This window comes from Hemiscyllium ocellatum, chromosome 18 (assembly GCF_020745735.1).
Source record: "Hemiscyllium ocellatum isolate sHemOce1 chromosome 18, sHemOce1.pat.X.cur, whole genome shotgun sequence".
Taxonomy (NCBI): Eukaryota; Metazoa; Chordata; class Chondrichthyes; order Orectolobiformes; family Hemiscylliidae; genus Hemiscyllium; species Hemiscyllium ocellatum.
In genome coordinates, this window is record NC_083418.1 from 80,314,083 (window position 1) to 80,333,172 (window position 19,090).

At 46.2% G+C, this 19,090-nt stretch overlaps 1 protein-coding gene across 1 annotated transcript; it reads right to left on the reverse strand.

Moving 5' to 3' along the window:
* Nucleotides 1-2,621: 2,621 nt before the first annotated feature.
* On the reverse strand, nucleotides 2,622-7,133 carry fgf19 (fibroblast growth factor 19). Its single transcript, XM_060838673.1, has 3 exons — nucleotides 6,842-7,133; nucleotides 4,029-4,132; nucleotides 2,622-2,921 (listed from the first exon to the last, which is right to left on the reverse strand). The coding sequence occupies exons 1-3, from the start codon at nucleotides 7,131-7,133 to the stop codon at nucleotides 2,622-2,624; spliced, it is 696 nt and encodes a 231-aa protein (XP_060694656.1).
* Between the last annotated feature and the right edge of the window lie 11,957 nt (nucleotides 7,134-19,090).

Below are 19,090 nucleotides of genomic sequence, written 5' to 3' on the forward strand. Positions count from 1 at the left end.
AGATCATTCAACAGTAGCATCCTCTCATGAGCCAACATGCCCAGCATCAAATCATTCACTTGAAAGCAGCTCTGCTGTTTGGGACACGTCATTCATGAATGACAGGGAAAGGTTGGTTCCCCTTATGGGAGAGTCAAAGGTCAAAGAGCTAATCTTAGAGTAAGGGTTCACCCTTTTTAAGAGAGAGATGAGGAGCACTTTCTTCTCTCAAAATGTAGTGAATCTGTGGAATTCTTTACCACAGAGAGGTACAGAGGTTAAGTCATTAAGTATATTAAAAGCTAAGGGACAGATTTTCATGAATAATAGAATCAAGGGTTATTGGGAAAGTGGAGTTGAGGTTGATTAGATTAGCCATGATTCCATTGAATCACAGAATGGGCTTGATGGGCTAAATGGCCTACTTCTGCTTTTGCATCTTATGATTGAAGAATGCTCATTCAGGAAAGCACTGAACTCAGCAAGAGACTTCATTAGAAGTGGGAAGAAGTGAAGTTGAGGTTCAGACAGAATGCTCAAACCTCCCAAAACAACAAAGACTTAAACCATCAAGAATTACCTGCTCAGCTATGGCAGAGCTGACAAATTGCACATTCAGTCTGTCAGCTATTTCAGAACTAATAGAAGTATGGATACAGATTGTTCTCAAGCCCAAGGAAGCACCTTAGAAGAAGATTCTCATAAAAGACCTGTATGGGTGGGCTTACTGGGATTTGAACTCAATAGCAATGAAGGTACAGTGATATATTGGCAAGTCAGGATGGTATCTGACTTAAAGGGGTTTGGGAAATTATGTATCTGCTTCGTTGGTATTCTAGTGATTAGGACTCTTGAGAACCTAAGAATTTGTGAACTCCAGCACTGCATTCTTTAGATAGAATGAGCTGTAGCCACTTTATATAAAAGATTAAAAGTAAAGGAATGCAGACAAATTGTTACAAAATTTTTATGTACATTTTATTTTAATTCACAAAGACATCAATAATTTCATACTGTTTATTCACAATTTGGAGGTATGAAATATAAACTATGCAAATCTGGCAGATTTACTTCATCAGTTTACACTAGTTATTTTTGTCTATTAAAATGGTCCGTTAACTACATATCCTTCAAGCCTTAACATTTATCTTCAAATAATTTGTTTGTTTTTATTTATTAATCATTCAAATGGAAAAAAATGCATTAGCTTTCTATGAACACAGGTTCATTTGAGCTAAATTACAAAAAAGTGAAAAATTATATAAATATATGTACATAAATATAACAGCAAAATAGAAGGAACCACTGTTTGCAATAAGTTAATTATAAATACCTTCAAAATGGTCAAGTGCTTGTTTAAGTGAATTTGCAATCAACTTCCTTCATGCTAAATTCCTTCAAATCCAACAGGACAAATTTGTATATTTTGCAACAACAGATACTTGATGCATATTTGTAATGACAGTTCCAGTTTATGAACATTATTTTTAAAGTTATTTTGTGATTGGGTTGGGATGGGACCAGATCTGCAATGTTTGGAGACCTCTTTCACAACAGTGCACTGGAGTTGTACATTTCATCCTGAATGTCTGGCTTAGAAACGTCACCTCAATGAGCTGATTGGGTTTAAATTTAAACATTATGTTATAGTCCAACATGTTTATTTGGAAGCACTAGCTTTCGGATCTCTGCTGATGAAGAAGCAGCTCTCAGAAAGCTAGTACTTCCAAGTAAACATGTTGGACTATAACCTAATGTTTTGTGATTTTTAACTTTGTACATCCCAGTCCAACACCGACGTCTCCAAATCATGGGTTTAAATTGTCTTCTTCAATTTGAACCAAGCTCAGTGATTAACTGAAAGATTTTTCACCTCCCAACCCTATCCTATCAGGGTTTTAACTGCAGCCCAGCTCCTCAGGTATAAGATTGAAACTTCATCTCGGAACTCCTTCCTTAAAAAAAAGAGATGGTCTAAACTGCTGTCTATCCTCTCTCATAGGACATATGGTCATGGAGTCATAGAGGTGTACAGCATGGAAACAGACCCTTCGGTCTAATTCGTTCATGCTGACCAGATATCCTAAATTAATCTCATCTCGTTTGCCAGCATGTCCCACTAAACCCTTCCTATTCAACTGAAACTATAATTATTCTTCCTATTTTGTATCTCTTGTCCTGAATTTCAAATGCAGGTACAGAATACACCAATCCCTCTATTCTCAATAGAATGGAGGTTTATGCTATTAACTCTTTATCCTAAATCTTACACTAGGGTGAACGCTACTTCCTCCATATTCTATCTGGCCTTACACTGAACTTTCTATTTCCTATAATACAACAGGATTCCACACTATGTCCTGAATCTCTTCTCTCAGTCAATTTGCATTTTACACAAATCTATTACATTGCTCCTAATGCTGCCCCAACTACACTCAGTCAGCATTTCGCTTGCTTTGCAGTTAAATATTCATAATGAGAATCAATTCCTTCAAGTTGGCACTCAGACTGTCTCCTGAGTGGCGGAGAAAGTCTCACAATCAAACACTGCCACCTCTCCAGCACAGCAAAAGAGCTGAGGACAAAACAATTCAGTCCAAAGGAAAAGTGCAGTGCAATCACGGGTCTGAAATAAACCACGTTCATGTGGCTTCGTAAGTGAAGTCCAAAGGGTCCATGCTGTTGATCTGAATCACTGAAGACGGCAGCGAGTCAAGTTCAGGGGTGTCCCTGGACTGATCAGCAGGGACCGGGGGGAGAGGTTGTGTGTTCCGGATGGGCAGGAAATGAGAGAGAGGGGGGAATGGCCTGCCTCTTGTGTATCCTCGTTGCCTTCTGTTGCTCAGGGACACAGCAGCTCCGTACTTTTCCGACCAGTACATGTTGTAGGAGCCAGACACCAGGCGCTCCCTAAATGAACAGTCAGCTTCATTATAGGTCAGCTGGAGGAGTAATAAAAAACAAAGGGTCAGTTGGGAGAGAGGCGGGAATGGTGGTAATAAAAGGAAAGAGTCATGAGCCAATGTGTTTCCATGCTCCTTCACGCTGACAGCTGACAACACTGGCGCCCAGGGCTACCCGTGTGGACCTGCAGGTCACTGAACTCTGGGTCACATAAACTAACTCACAACAGAACAGCGGCTGGTGCACGAAAACTCAGACACTGCTCCACACAATCAGGCAATTGAAGGAATAACTGTTAAAGTGGCAACGACATACTTACATTCCCCCCCCCCCCCACACACACACACACACCCACACACACACACACACACCCACACACACCCCACACACACCCACACACACACACACACACCCACACACACCCCACACACACCCACACACCCCCCCACGCACACCCTCACCCCCCCACACACACACCCACACACACACTCTCACCCCTCCACACACACACCCTCACCCCCCACACACACCCACACACACCTCCACCCTCCCACACACCCCCACCCCCCAACACACCCCACCCCCCCACACACACCCACACACACCCTCACCCCACACACACCCCTCCCCCACACACACCCACCCCCCACACACACCTCCACCCCACACACACATCCACCCCACACACACACCCTCACCCCCCACACACACACACTCCCCACACACACACACCCTCACCCCACACACACCTCCACCCCCGCAACGCTCCCCACACTCCCCCACACACTCCCACTCACACTCCTCCCCATACACGCTCCCATTCCCCACACCCCCCACCTCCCCACAAACACTCCCACTTACATTCAGTCCCACTCCCTACAAACCCCTCCACGCACTTACACACATTTCACTCTCCACACCCTCACCCACACACAGTCACACCCATAGATGCACATACAGCCACATAACCATACGGCACATTAAACCACACACACAGGTGCACGCCCACAATCGCCCCTCCCCACAAGCAGAGCCCCACATACCCACGGACACACACACAGCCCCCAGAGACCGCCCACCCTCTCACATACCCAGGCAGCATGTCCCTATCCCAGTACAGGGTGGGTGAATGCTGGAGGACTTACCGAGCCGAGCAACCTGCCCTCCGTCTCCATGCACAGGTAGCGCCCGCTCAGGTAGCCTTTGATAGCCACCACCCCCGGCGCCACCGCCCTCATCTCCAGGAGACCTGCAAAGGAAACAACACGGGCTCAGTGGGACATTCACCCCCCTCTCCCCACCCGCTCCCCGCGTCTGCTCCCCCAACACACTCCCACACATACACTAGAACATGAGGCTTTTAGCCAAAACAGTTCCAACTTCCAGAGAGAGAGAGTCTGTCTCCCGGGGAAGTGAGGCAGCTTTTGTGAAACTCCCCGCCGCTAGCAGTTCTCCCCCGGGTCTTTGGGAATACGCCTCTTGCTCACTGCAGGCTCTCTCTCTCTTCCTGAGGAATTCTCTGCCACAGAACAAGACTGGGGCCAAAACTGGGAAGGTTGTCAAAAATGAGTTATAAACAGTTCTCTGGGTTAAAGGAATCAAAAGATAGGTGAAAACAAAAGGAATAGAGGACTGAGTTGGATGAAAATTGAATGATAGAACAGATTCGAGGGGCAGAATGGCTTATTTCTGCTCCTATTGTCTATGTTTCAATCGACTTTTTTTGGGGGGGGGGGGGGAAGGAGGGATGGAGCGAGAGTTGAGAAAGTGGCGACCTGTCTCCATCACTCCTTCCTCTCACTCCCCCATCAATGACCCTCTCTGTTAAATCACTGATAGAATCTGCTATTTAAGAAAAACAGATAAAGTTGGTCTGGCGAACGTTACATTCGCTCCCAGTCTCCACCCCGGTTTTGTTGAAGTCCGCTCTCAATCACGCCAGGAATTTCAACAGTCATTTATTTATCCTGATGAAGGGCTTATGGCGATTCTCCTGCTCTTCGGATGCTGCCTGACCTTCTGTGCTTTTCCAGCACCACATTCTGATTTCCAACATCTGCAGTGCTCACTATTTCCATATTTATTTATCCTCTCTCTCTGACAGTCTGGGAACATTGAGGAACACCAACACACAATTACTGGAGAACTTGGCGGGTCCAGCAGTTTGTGTACAGAGAGAAACCTGGTGAATGTTTCATGTCCACAATTTCAGAGGAAGTCACTGGACTCGAATCATTAACTCTGTTTTCTCTCTCTCTCATTCCACAGATGCTGCTAGACCTGCCGAGTTTCTCTGGCAATTTCTGTTTTGTTTCAGATCTTCAGCACCTGCAGATCTTTGTTAGTAACACAGCCCTCACCCTCTCCAAGTGAGACAGTGTGAGAGAGTGAATTAGTAAGAGTGAGTGAATGAGTGTTTGTGTGAGAGAGGAAGTGGACAAATGAATGAGAAAATGAACGAAAGTGTGTGTGTCAGAGTAAATGAGTGAGTGAGCAAGAATGAATGTGTGTGTGTCAATGAGTGTGAGTGAGTGAATGAGAGTGAGAATGAGGTGTGTGAGAATGAATGAATGAGCAAGAGTGAACGAGTGAGAGTGAATGAGTGTGAGACAGTGTGTGTGAGTAAAGACTGAGTGTGAGTGAGTGAGAGTGCATGAGTGTGACAGAGAGATTGCAAATGAGGGAGGGTGAGTGAGTAAAGAGTTTGAGTGAGTGTGAATGTGTGTGAGAAAGATTAAATGAGTAAATGATAGAGAGAGGGTGTGTAGTGAGGGTGTGCGGTGAGGGTGTGTGGTGAGTGTGTGTAGTGAGGGTGTAGTGAGAGTGTGTAGTGAGGGTGTGCGGTGAGGGTGTGTGGTGAGGGTGTGTAGTGAGGGTGTAGTGAGGGTGTGTAGTGAGGGTGTGCGGTGAGGGTGTGTGGTGAGGGTGTGTAGTGAGTGAGTAGCGAGGGTGTAGTGAGTGTGCAGTGAGGGTGTAGTGAGGGTGTGTGTAGTGAGGGTGAGAGACTCACTGTACGCACTGCGCTCCCAGCTGTGAGGGTGAGAGACAGGGTGTGCAGTGAGAGTGTGTAGTGAGTGTGTAATGAGGTGTGTATAGTGAGGGTGTGTAGTGAGGGTATATTAAGAGCTTGGTGAGGGTGTGGAGGAAGGGTGTAGTGAGGATGTAGTGAGGGTTTAGTGAGTGTGTGTAGTGAGGGTGTGTAGAGAGGGTGAGAGAGAGGGTGTGTAGTGAGAGTGAGAGAGAGGGTGTGTAGTGAGAGTGAGAGTGTGTAGTGAGTGTATAGTGAGAGTGTAGAGAAGGTGTGTAGTGAGGGTGTAGTGAGTGTGTGTAGTGAGAGTGAGAGTGTGTAGTGAGTGTGTGTAGTGAGTGTGCGGTGAGGGTGTGTAGTGAGGGTGTGTAGTGAGGGTGTGTAGTGAGTGTGCGGTGAGGGTGTGTAGTGAGGGTGTGTAGTGAGTGTGTGTAGTGAGTGTGTGGTGAGTGTGTAGTGAGTGTGTGTGTGTAGTGAGTGTGTGTAGTGAGTGTGTGTGGTGAGTGTGTAGTGAGTGTGTGTGTGTAGTGAGTGTGTGTAGTGAGTGTGTGTAGTGTGTGTGGTGAGTGTGTGTAGTGAGTGTGTAGTGAGTGTGTGTGTGTGTAGTGAGTGTGTGTGTGTAGTGAGTGTGTGTAGTGAGTGTGTGTGTGTGTAGTGAGTGTGTGTAGTGTGTGTAGTGAGTGTGTGTGGTGAGTGTGTGTAGTGAGTGTGTAGTGTGTGTGTGTGTGTGAGTGTGTAGTGAGTGTGTGTAGTGAGTGTGTAGTGAGTGTGTGTGTGTAGTGAGTGTGTGTAGTGTGTGTAGTGAGTGTGTGTGGTGAGTGTGTGTAGTGAGTGTGTAGTGTGTGTGTGTGTGTGAGTGTGTAGTGAGTGTGTGTAGTGAGTGTGTAGTGAGTGTGTGTAGTGAGTGTGTAGTGAGGGTGAGAGACTCACTGTACGCACTGCGCTCCCCGCTGCTGCCCACGGTACCGTCCGGGTTCATCACCAGGTGCCAGCTGCCGGCGTTACTCTTGCTCTGCTCGGTGTACAGGTACAGGAAGCGGATCGTCTGTTCCCAGCCCGAGTCCAGGTGCGGGCCCGAGTCCGGGGAAGCGAGCGGCTGTGCCTGCGGACCCCAGGCCAGCATCAGCTGGGTCAGGAGCAGCAGCCAGCAGACCGCTCGCCCCATCCTACAGCGGGCTAGCCGGCCCTGGGCTAGCTCCGGGAAATCCCAGGCAGCAAGCATTGGTGTAGGCAGAGAGAGGCTCAGGCAGGTTCTCTCCTCTCTGTCTATCTCTCTGTGTCTTTCCGTGTCCCTGTGTCTGTCTCTGATGAGACCTGGGGCCGCAGCCTTTTAAAGGGTTCATCGCTTATCAGCAACATCGATACGCCTGCTCCCAGAAGAATTATTTGAAACTGGGTCATAATAGTATTTCTTTTAAAATGCCCGCCCACTCGTCAATTGCATCACTAATTCTCAGGGATATCCCAACCTTGAGCACTGTGTGGTGTGTGTGTGAGTATCTATATGTGTATTTGTGTGTCTGTGTGTGTGCATGTCTGTGTCTGTCTGTCTGTATGTGTCTGCCTGTGTGTGTGTGCGTGTGTCCGTGTTTGTGTCTGTGTATGTGTGTGTGTATATGTGTGTGTGTGTGTATGTGTATGTGTGTGTGTGTTTAACAGGATCCTGGCTTTATACCGCTTCCATTTAGTGGAAATCTCAATTGACCCGACCCTGGGAAGAAGCCGCATTTCAAGGGTGAGACCCTGCTTGGCCGGGCCATTCGGGGGAGCAGACTTCAAGTAATTAGGAAGCGTGATGAACCGGGCTTTGGACAGTCAGAGTTGGATGAGGATTTGAGACTGTGCACCGGGAGGACACTGAGACAAATACATTTTGGTGAAATATTCCACAGGCTTTAGCTGAGCCGCTGTATTGTTCAGGATGTCCCTGGCTCTCGCTGAGACTGCGGTGGAGCGCCTCTCTTTGCGGGGAATGTTGTGGGGTTAATGTGGGAGAAAGAATTCTCAGTCTCGATGGGATTTGCCATCTGAGGCCGGCTGAGGGCACTCTCTCATCACAGACTGCAGTCAGGTAGCGGTGCTAACAAACCCCCCCTGACACAGTGGGAAAAGATGAAAGAAGCAGCCACCTCCTTTGCATATTCCTGGCACATGCAGCAACGTTGTTACATTGGGAACGATTTCTTTCCACGGTGTTTCCCATCTTGTAAACTCCATTGTTGCCTGGACCCTGGAGGAGTGGGCAGAAGGACATTAAAGACACACTCTAAACAAAGGCTTTTGCGCAAACTGTGTGCTTACAAAAAAACTCCACACTAGTGAGCACAAGCTATGCAAAGAAAAGCCAGTCGTATTATATAGCCAGAACTCACTTTTTTTTCATTTTCCCTGCCTTTCAGTCGCCTTTGATTCTTCTGTGCTCTGCTTTGATTTTTGTCTTTTCTCTTTGATTTTTGGTCTCTTTGCTTTTCCCCCTCTTTGTTTTGATTTTCTCAGTGTCTGCCTCTTTGTTGGAGCCTCTTTTATCTTGCTGGCACCCTTCTCTGTTTACATAGATCATCTTGTTCATTCGGTGCCATTTATTTCTCCCTTCCGCTTGACCACTCTGTGCATCTGTCTCCAAAACCTGTCTCCCGTTTGCCTCACTATTGCTCCCTCTTATTCGTTCCTGAATCCTGCCTCAACCATCCATCACCAGCCTCCTCCTCTTCTGCCCAGGCTTTGTTCACTTTTTGAAAGCCTACTCAGCCCAGGATCAGTTGGTATTTCTTTCTCCAAAACAGATTCACTCTTTTGAAGACTAGTGCAGACCGAGGTTCCTTATCTGTCTCAGGATATCTTCCCTTCAGGAATCTCCCTATCATGGTCAAATCCCCTCTAAATCCCCCTCTACTTCTGGTTTTAAAGAATTTGTTGATAATTGGGGCAGACTTCATGGATATTTTGGGCATGTCCTGTTTAGGATGTATGGCAGCGCATAAAAATAGTTTAAATTAAATTACTATACACAGCATTTGCAAATATTTTGCACCAAAATTTAAATTTTACCTCCATTCATTTTTAAAACACGTAACTCCATTTTTGCTTCCCTTCTTTCTGCTGGGTTGCTGGTCTGAGTGCTCTCATCCTCAGGCACATGCAGCTACACTTCATCTTTGAAATTTAATAGTACATAGAAATGTCAATGCAGTTACAATACAAAAACAGGGCTTCCTCATCGACCAGTCCTTTTTTGAGATAATCTCCGAACAAGCAAACCAGTTTAATCACATTTCGCCATTGTGTTTACATCTGCTCTTTTATTAATCTACCGTTCAACCTAACTTACTCAGAGTAGTAGGGGTGTGGAGCACACTTCCTGCAACAGTATTAGACTCACCAACTTTAAGGGCATTTAAATGGTCATTGGATAAACATATGGATGAAAATGGAATAGTGTAGGATAGATATGCTTCAGATTGTTTCCACAAGTCGGTGCAACATCGAGGGCTGAAGGGCCTGTACTGTGCTGTAATGTTCTGTAATCTTGAATCATGAACTTGACTGATTATTTGGCTTGAAATTGTATCAGTCTGCTCCATATTTCTGCCCCGAATTGGAAAGTTGTGAATAGAAATTCTAGAATATTAGCAGTTATTATCAGTTGATGACTGCATGCATGCTTAGAATGTCTCACAATGTTGGAGGTACATCTTGGATGAAATACAAAATAAATACTTTGCCTCTTCAAGTTACTTGAAAATTTTGTTGTGCTCAACTCCTCCTGTGTCCTGACAACATTCTTACCCCAGGGGACTGAGGCTGATAGTAGTAACTTGGAATGATCATATATTCTGTGGGGACAAATTGGGTTTTGTTGTGATTACCATATGATCCAACAATACTTTTTAACATTCATTTAGCCTTATTTATGAGGTCAGCAGCACTTACACAGTCTTAATCCCACAGGGAAAAGCCAAATTAAGGAAGGAGTTAAAAAAAACATTTTGGAATGTATATACCCACTTTGACATTACTAATCCTGAATCACCCACGATTAACATCCTGAGAGTTACCATTGACCAGAAGCTCAACTAGGCCAGCCATGTATATGCAATGTCTACAAGAGTGGGTCAGAGGCTAGGAATCCTGAAATGAGTAACTCACTTCCTGACTCCCCAAAACCAGTCCACTATTTAGAAGGCACAAGTCAGAAGTGCAATGAAATACTCTCCTGGATGGGTGCAGCTCCAACAACACTCAAGGAGTTTGACACCATCAAGGACAAAGGAACCCCACTTGATTGATACCACATTCACAAACATCCACTCTCTCCACCACTAACACTCAGTGTGCACCATCTACAAGATGCATTGTAGAAATTCAGAAATACTCCTTAAACAGCACCTTCAAGAATCCCATCCACTTCCACCTAAAAGGACAAGGGCAGCAGATACATGGGAAAGCCATCACCTACAAGTTTCCTTTCAAGCCATGTGTTGCCATTCCTTCAATGTCACTGGGTCAAATCCTGGAAACTATCCGTAATAACGTTTGTCTATTGAAAGCACATGGACTGCAGTGGTTCAAGAACATAACTATCTACCACCGAAGTAAGACTAACTGGCCTGTAAAACCCTGGGAATTACAGGCCAGTTAGTATTACTTTGGTAGTAGGCAAAGTAATGGAAAGGGTACTGAGGGATAGGATTTATGAGTATCTCGAAAGACACTGCTTGATTAGGGACAGCCAGCACGGATTTGTGAGGGGTAGGTCTTGCCTTACAAGTCTTATTGAATTCTTTGAGGAGGTGACCAAGCATGTGGATGAGGGTAGAGCAGTGGATGTAATGTACATGGATTTTAGTAAGGCATTTGATAAGGTTCCCCATGGTAGGCTTATGCGGAAAGTCAGGAGGCATGGGATAGTGGGAAATTTGGCCAGTTGGATAGAGAACTGGCTATCTGGTCGAAGTCAGAGAGTGGTGGTAGATGGTAAATATTCAGCCTGGAGCCCAGTTACAAGTGGATTTCCACAGGGATCAGTTCTGGGTCCTCTGCTGTTTGTAATTTTTATTAATGACTTGGAAGAGGGAGTCCAAGGGTGGGTCAGTAAATTTGCAGACAATACGAAGATTGGTGGAGTTGTGGATAGTGAGGAGGGCTGTTGTCAGCTGCAAAGGGACTTAGATATGATGCAGAGCTGGGCTGAGGAGTGGCAGATGGAGTTCAACCCAGTCAAGTGTGAGGTTGTCCATTTTGGAAGGACAAATAAGAATGCGGAATACAGGGTTAATGGTAGGGTTCTTAGTAAGGTGGAGGAGCAGAGGGATCTTGGGGGTCTATGTTCATAAGTCTTTGAAAGTTGCCACTCAGGTGGATAGAGCTTGTAAGAAGGCCTATGGTGTATTAGCATTCATTAGCAGAGGGATTGAATTCAAGAGTCGTGAGGTGATGTTGCAGCTGTATAGGACCTTGGTAAGGCCACATTTGGAGTACTGTGTGCAATTCTGGTCGCCTCATTTTAGGAAAGATGTGGAAGCTTTGGAGAGGGTGCAGAGGAGATTTACCAGGATGTTGCCTGGAATGGAGAATAGGTCGTACAAGGATAGGTTGAGAGTGCTAGGCCTTTTCTCATTGAAACGGCGAAGGATGAGGGGGTGACTTGATAGAGGTTTATAAGATGATCAGAGGAATAGATAGAGTAGACAGTCAGAGACTTTTTCCCCGCATACAATAGAGTGTTACAAGGGGTCATAAATTTAAGGTGAAGGGTGGAAGGTATAGGGGGGATGTCAGGGGTAGGTTCTTTACCCAGAGAGTGGTGGGGGCATGGATTGCACTGCCTGTGGGAGTGGCAGAGTCAGAATCATTGGTGACCTTTAAGCGGCAATTGGATAGGTACATGGATAGGTGCTTAAGCTAGGACAAATGTTTGGCACAACATCGTGGGCCGAAGGGCCTGTTCTGTGCTGTATTGTTCTATGTTCTATGTTCTAACTCACCACCACCTTCTCAAGAGCAACAAATGAATGCTGGCTCAGCCAGTAATGCCCACATCCCATGAATGAATATAATCACTACAACCTTTCATAGATTCAGACTATGATTGTAGTATCACTGTTGCTAAACTAATGGCCACATGACAATTTAATCATACTATGAGACAGCAACAACTCGGACTGGTAATGTAAATGGTACATATTGTAAACTCTAATTGTCACAGTTTGTTATTATACATAAAATAACTGCTGTCAGCCATGTTGTTTTGTGTGATGCAAGATGTAATTCAATTAGGCAAGTGTTTTAAGCCAGCAACATAATGCTATATTAAAAATAATTTCAGGGGCCCTACAGCACTGGGCATTAACCTACCATCTGAAAGCCTGGAGACAGACTATTGAGAGGATAACTTCTGAACCACATCATTGTCATGCTAATTCATATTTTCTAGGTAAGATAGAAGATCACCAACTCACCAACCTTTTGTGAGTTGGTGCTTATGAATCCTGCAACTGATTTAATATCCTTCTGATCTATTTCTTGGCCTATACTGTTGCCTTAGATGTAAGATGCTGATCCTTCTCTGTCTGTGTGATGTTCTTCAAAAGAAACAGTAAGATTCATTCAGGTGCATTCAGAATGAGACATACACAAGCTATTATTATGTCGATTCATTTGTTTTGGCTCAGGACTCCTTGTGCTGGTATATGAGCATTGAACATAGGATATAGAACATAGAATATAGAGTATAGAACATAGAACAGTCCAGCACAGTACAGGATCTTTGGCCCACAATGTTGTGTCAAACATTTATCTTAATTCTAGATCAACCTCACTTACACACTCTTCAATTTACTGCTATCCATGTGCTTGTCCAACAGTCGCTTAAATGTCCCTAATGTCTCAGACTGTACTACCACCACTGGCAGTGCATTCCACACACCCACCACTCTCTGTGTAAAGAACCTACCTCTGACATCTCCCCCAAACCTTGTTTCAATCACCTGAAAATTATGATCCCTCGTGACAGCCGTTTATGCCCTGGGGAAAAGTCTCTGGCTATCTACTCGCTCTATGCCTCTCATTACTTTGCACAACTCTGTCAAGTCACCTCTCTTCCTTCTTCTCTCCAGTGTGAAAAACCCTTGCTCACTCAACCTCTCATCATAAGACATGCCCTCCAATCCAGGCAACATTCTGGTAAATCTCCTCTGTACCTTCTCTGAAGCATCTACATCCTTCCTATAATGAGGCAACCAGAACTTGACACAATATTTCAAGTATGGTCTAACCAGGGTTTTATAGAGCTGCAGCAAAATCTCACAGCACTTCAACTCAATTTCCCTGATAATAAAAGCCACAACACCATACGCCTTCTTAACAAACCTACCAACTTGCGGGGCAACTTTGAGGGATCCATGTACATCGATGGACCCTAATATCCCTCTGTTCCTCCATACTGCCAAGAATCCTGTCTTTAACCCTGTATCCAGCATTCAAGTTCAACCTTCCAAAATGAATCACTTCACATTTATCCAGGTTGAACTCCATCTGCCACTTCTCAGCCCAGCTTGCATCCTATCAATATCTTGTTGTGGCTGCAACAGCCCTCGACACTACCTACAACACCACTGACCTTTGCACCATTGGCAAACTTACTAACTCACCCTTCCACATTTTCAACCAAGTCATTTATAGAAACCACAAAGAGCAGAGACCCAAGAACAGAGCCCTGTGGGACACCACTGGTCACCGACATGCAAGTGGAATACTTTCCATCCGCTACCACTCGCTGTCTTCTTTTGGCCAGCCAATTCTGTATCCAGACAGACACATTTCCCTGTATCCTATACCTCCTAACTTTCTGAATGAGCCTACCGTGGGGAACCTTATCAAATGCCTCACTGAAATCCATAACCACTGCTCGACCTTCATCAACATGTCTTGTCACATCCTCAAAGAACTCAATAAGGTTTCTGAGGCATGACCTGCCCCTCACAAAGCCATGCTGACTATCTTTAATCAAACTATGTTTTTCAAAATAGTCATAATCCTGTCTCTCAGAATCCTTTCCTGTACCTTGCCTACCACAGACGTAAGACTGACTGGTCTGAACTTCCCGGGGATTACCCTATTCTTTTTCTTGAACAGAGGAACAACATTCACCTTCCTCCAATCATCTGGTACTACACGTGTGCAGAGTGAGGATGCAACGATGATCATCAGAGGCACAGTAATCTCATTCCTCACTTCCCGTAGTAACCTTGGATATATCTGGTCCAACCCTGGTGACTTATTTATCTTGATGCTGCCCAGAATTTCCAGCATATCCACTTTCTTAATATCAATCCATTCAAGCCTATTAATCTGGTCCATGGTATTCTCACTATCAACAAGATACCTCTCTCAGGAAAGTGAGGACTGCAGATGCTAGAGATCAGAGTTGAGAGTGTGGTGCTGGAAATACACGACAAGTCAGGCAGCATCTGAGGAGCAGGAGAATCGTCGTTTCTGGCATAAGCCTTTCATCAGGAATGAGGCTTGTGTGTTGGGGGGGATTGAGAGATAAATGGGAGGTGGGTGGGGTTGGGGGGAGAAGGTAGCTGAGAAAGCGATAGGCAGATGAAGGTGAGGGAGAAGATGATAGTTCGGAGGGGAAGGGGTGGAGTGGATAAATGGGAAATTTGATGGACAGGTCAGGAGGTGGTGCTGAGTTGGAGGCGTGGAACTGGGATAATGTGGGAGGAGGGGAAATGAGGAAACTGTTGAAATCCACATTCTTTCTGTATGTTGCAGGGTCCCAAGGCAGAATATGAGGCATTCTTCTTCCAGGTGTCGGGTAGTAACAGTTTGGCATTGGAGGAGGCCCAGGACCTGCACGTCCTTGACTGAGTGGGTGGGGGAGTTGAAGTGTTTAGCCATGGGCAGTGGGGATGGTGGGTGGGGGTGTCCCAGAGATGTTCTCTGAAACAATCCATAAGAAGGCATCCTGTCTCCCTGATGCCCTTTTGCCGGTTATGTGAAACAATCCATCTTCCACAGTTACACAAGCACCACCTCCCACTTGTTCCTCCGCTACACTGATTGGTGCCACTGCATGCTCCCACAAGGAGGTTGAACAGTTTATCAACTTCACTAACACCTTCCACCCTGACCTCAAATTCACCTCGACTATCTCAGACACCTCCCTCCCCGCCCTGGACCTCTCCATCTCCATCTCCATCAACCGACTAACCATGGACATCTACTACAAGCCCACCGACTCCCACAGCTCCCTAGACTACACGTCCTCCCACCCTACCTCTTGTAAGAACACTTTCCCTTAATCCCAATTCCTCTGCCTCCACCGTATCTGTTCCCAGGATGACCAATTCCACCATAGAAAATCCCAGATGGCCTTTTTCTTCCAAGATTGCAATTTTCCTTCCCACATGGCTGATGATGCCCTCCACTGCATCTCCTCCACTTTCCACATCACTGCCCTCAAACCCCCACCCGTCCCAATTCAACAAGGACAGAACCCTCTGTCCTCACCTTCCACCCCACCAACCTCCACATACATCGCATCATCCTCCACCACTTATGCCACCTCTAAATGGACCCCACCACCAAAGATATATTTCCCTCTCCACCCCTATCAGTGTTCTGGAGAGACTATTCCCTCTGCGACTCCCTCCCACCAGCCCATACCCCACTCCTGGCACCTTTTCCTGCCACTGCAGGAAGTGCAAAATCTGCACCCACACCACTTGCCTCACCTCCATCCAAGGCCCCAAAGGATCCTTCCATATTCGACACAAAGTTACCTGTACATCTAGCAATGTCATCTACTATATCCATTGCACCCGATGTGGTCTCCTCTACTTTGGGGAGACAGGATGCCTTCTTATGGATCTTTTCAAAGACCATCTCTGGGACATCCCCACCCACCAACCCCACTGCTCCGTGGCTGAACACTTCAACTCCCCCTCCCACTCAGTCAAGGAACATGCAGGTCCTGAACTTCCTCCACTTCCAAACCATTACCACCCAATTCCTGGAGGAAGAACACCTCATATTCTGCCTTGGGATCCTGCAACCATGTGGGATGAATTTCCTCATTTCCCCTCCCCCCCACATTATCCCAGTCCCAAGCCTCCAACTTGGCTTTGCCCTCTTGACCTGTCCATAAAACTTCCCATGTATCCGCTCCACCCCCACCCCTCCCAACCTCTCACCTTCTCTCTCATCTTCATCTACCTATCACTTTCTCAGCTACCTTCCCCCCAGCCCCAACCCCTTCCCGTCCCATTTATCTCTCAGCACCTCCAGCCCACAAGCCTCATTCTTGATGAAGGGCTTATGCTCAAAACATTGATTCTCATGCACTTGGGATGCCATCTGACCTGCTGTGCTTTTCCAGCACCACACTCTCAACTCCCTATCTCTAGTGAATTCTGAAGCAAAATAAAACTCATTTGGGGCCTCCCCATCTCTTCAGCCTCCAGGCACAAGTTCCCTCCACTACCCCGATCTGCCCTACCCTCTGTCTGATCATTCTCTTATTCCTGATGTAAGTGCAGAACACCATTGGGTTTCCCTAATCCTTCTCACTAAGGCTTGTTCATGTCCCCTCCTAGCTCTCCACAGTCCATTTTTAATTTCTTTCCTAGTTACCCTGTAATCCTCTAAAGTTGTGCCAGTTCCTTGCTTCCTCAACAATAAGTAAGCTTCCTTCTTCCTCTTGACGAGAAGCTCCTCTTCTCTTGTCAGGGAGAAAGTGAGGTCTGCAGATGCTGGAGATCAGAGCTGAAAATGTGTTGCTGGAAAAGCGCAGCAGGTCAGGCAGCATCCAAAGAACAGGAAATTCGACGTTTTGGGCATAAGTTTCCTGATGAAGGGCTTATGCCCGAAACGTTGAATCTCCTGTTCCTTGGATGCTGCCTGACCTGCTGCGCTTTTCCAGCAACACATTTTCACCCCTTCTCTTGTCATCCAAGGCTCTTTCACCTTACCCTTCCTTGCCTGTCTGAGTGGGGCAAAGTTATCCAACACTCACAAATGCTCCTTAAACAGCCTCCACATTTCTGTTGTACATTTCCCGTAGAACAATTGTTCCCAATTTATACTCCACAACTCCTGTCTAATAGCAGTATAATTTCCCCTCCCCCAATTAAATAGCTGCTCCTATCCCTCTCTATGGCTATGATAATGGTGAGACAGTTGTGGTCACTGTCACCGAAATGCTCTTCCACCAAGAGATCTGACTCCTGGCCTGGCTCGTTGCCTAGTACCAAATCCAATATGGCTTCCTGCTCGTCAGCCGATCTACATATTGAGTCAGGAATCCTTCCTGGACACACCTGACCAATCAGTTCCATCCAGATCATCTGCACTAAGGAGGTTCTAATGAATACTGGGGAAGTTGAAGTCACCCATAACAACAACTCTGTTACATCTGCATCTTTCCAAGATCTGCTGCCCAATCTGTTCTTCCATCTCTCTGCTGCTATTGTGGTTGGTGGGGGGGTGGTTTACAGAAAATACCCAATAAAGTGACTGCTCCTTTCCTGTTACTGACTTCCACCCATACTGACTCAGTAGACAAACCCTCCTCAACAATGTCCTTTTCTGCAACTCTCTAATTAACAATGCTACTTCCCCCTCCTCTTTTACCCCCCTCCCTGTTCTTTTTAAAAGATCTAAACCCTGGAATATCCAGCAACTATTCCTGCCCCTGTGAAACCCATGTCTCCGTTATGGCCACAACATCGTAGTTCCAAGTACTGATCCATGCTCTAAGTTCATCACTCTTATTCCTGACATTCCTTACATTGAAACAGACACACTTTAATCCATCCCTTTGCCCGATCAACTGTGTATCCTTCCCGACAATTTCTCTGCATTCTATTTCTGCCTGTTCAATAACTACCCTCTCCTCTGAACTGTAGCCCCGGTTCCCATCCCTCCGCCAAACTAGTTTAAACCTTCTCGAAGTGCTCTAGCAAATCTCCCGCCTAGGACATTGGTGCCCCTCCAGTTTATGTGCAACCCATCCTTCATTTATAAGTCCCACCTTCTCCAGAAGATACCTCAATGATCTATGTGTCTGAAGCCCTTCCTCCTTTACCCTCGTGTAGCCACGTGTTTCGCTGTACTCGCTCCCTGTTCCTTGCCTCACTAGCACGTGTCAACAGTAGTAACCCTGAGACTACTACTCTGCTCGCCCTGCTTTTTAACTTCCAATCTAACTCCCTGAAATCACTTTTACTGGCTATGTCATTGGTGCCAGTGCTCACCTTCCCCCTTCAGAATCCTGTAGACTCCAGTAGAGATATCCTGGACCCTGACACCTGGGAGGCAACATACCTTCCAGGAGTCCCGTTCACGACCACAGAATTTCCTGTCCGTTCCTACACTGTCTGCCTGTTCCCTTTCCATCCCCTGACTGTAACCCATCTGCTTTTTCCTGTACCTGAGGTGAGACTACCTCTCTGTAACTCCTCTCTATTAACTCCTCCACCTCTCGAATAATCCGAAGTTCATCCAGTTCCAATTCCAGTTCTGTATTGCTGGAGTTGGGTGCACTTAAATTACTTACAGTGTGGAAACAGGCCCTTAGGCCCAACAAGTCCACACCGACCCACCGAAGCGCAACCTACCCATGCCCCTACATTTGCCCCTTACCTAACACTATGAGCAATTTAGCATGGCCAATTCACCTGACCCGCACATCTTTGGACTGTGGGAGGAAACCGGAGCACCCAGAGGAAACCCACGCAGACACGGGGAGAACGTGCAAACTCCACACAGTCAGTCGGGAATTGAACCCGGGTCTCAGGCGCTGTGAGGCAGCAGTGCTAACCACCGTGCCACCCCTGCTTCCTGCATATGAAGTCAGTAGGGACACTAGTGGTGACCTTTACATCCCACATCCTACAGGAGGAACATGCAACTGCAATAACATCCATTCCCACTGTTCTGAATTCTCAAAGAGACTATTGAAAAGAAAACTACTAACCTTACTGAATCAGTGCACAGAACCTTTCTTTTTGGTGAGATGAGGATGGGTGGGAGACACTACCTAAGTAGTGTTCCAGGTAAAAGAACCACCCAGGTATATTATCTCACTTACTCAGCAGTCCCATGTCTGCTCCCACTCAGCGTGAACTCTGCCAATTGAAGTGGTACTTTATTAAAGGATTAATTTACCTTCTT

Bases quoted from the DNA above. Each gene is read 5' to 3' on its own strand.
- fgf19 (XM_060838673.1), bottom strand. From the start codon at position 7,133: ATGCTTGCTGCCTGGGATTTCCCGGAGCTAGCCCAGGGCCGGCTAGCC. The intron at 4,133-6,841 runs GTGAGTCTCTCA...TTTCCTTTGCAG, and splicing joins CGGGGAGCGCAGTGCGTACA to GTCTCCTGGAGATGAGGGCG. The intron at 2,922-4,028 runs GTAAGTCCTCCA...TTACTCCTCCAG, and splicing joins AGGGCAGGTTGCTCGGCTCG to CTGACCTATAATGAAGCTGA.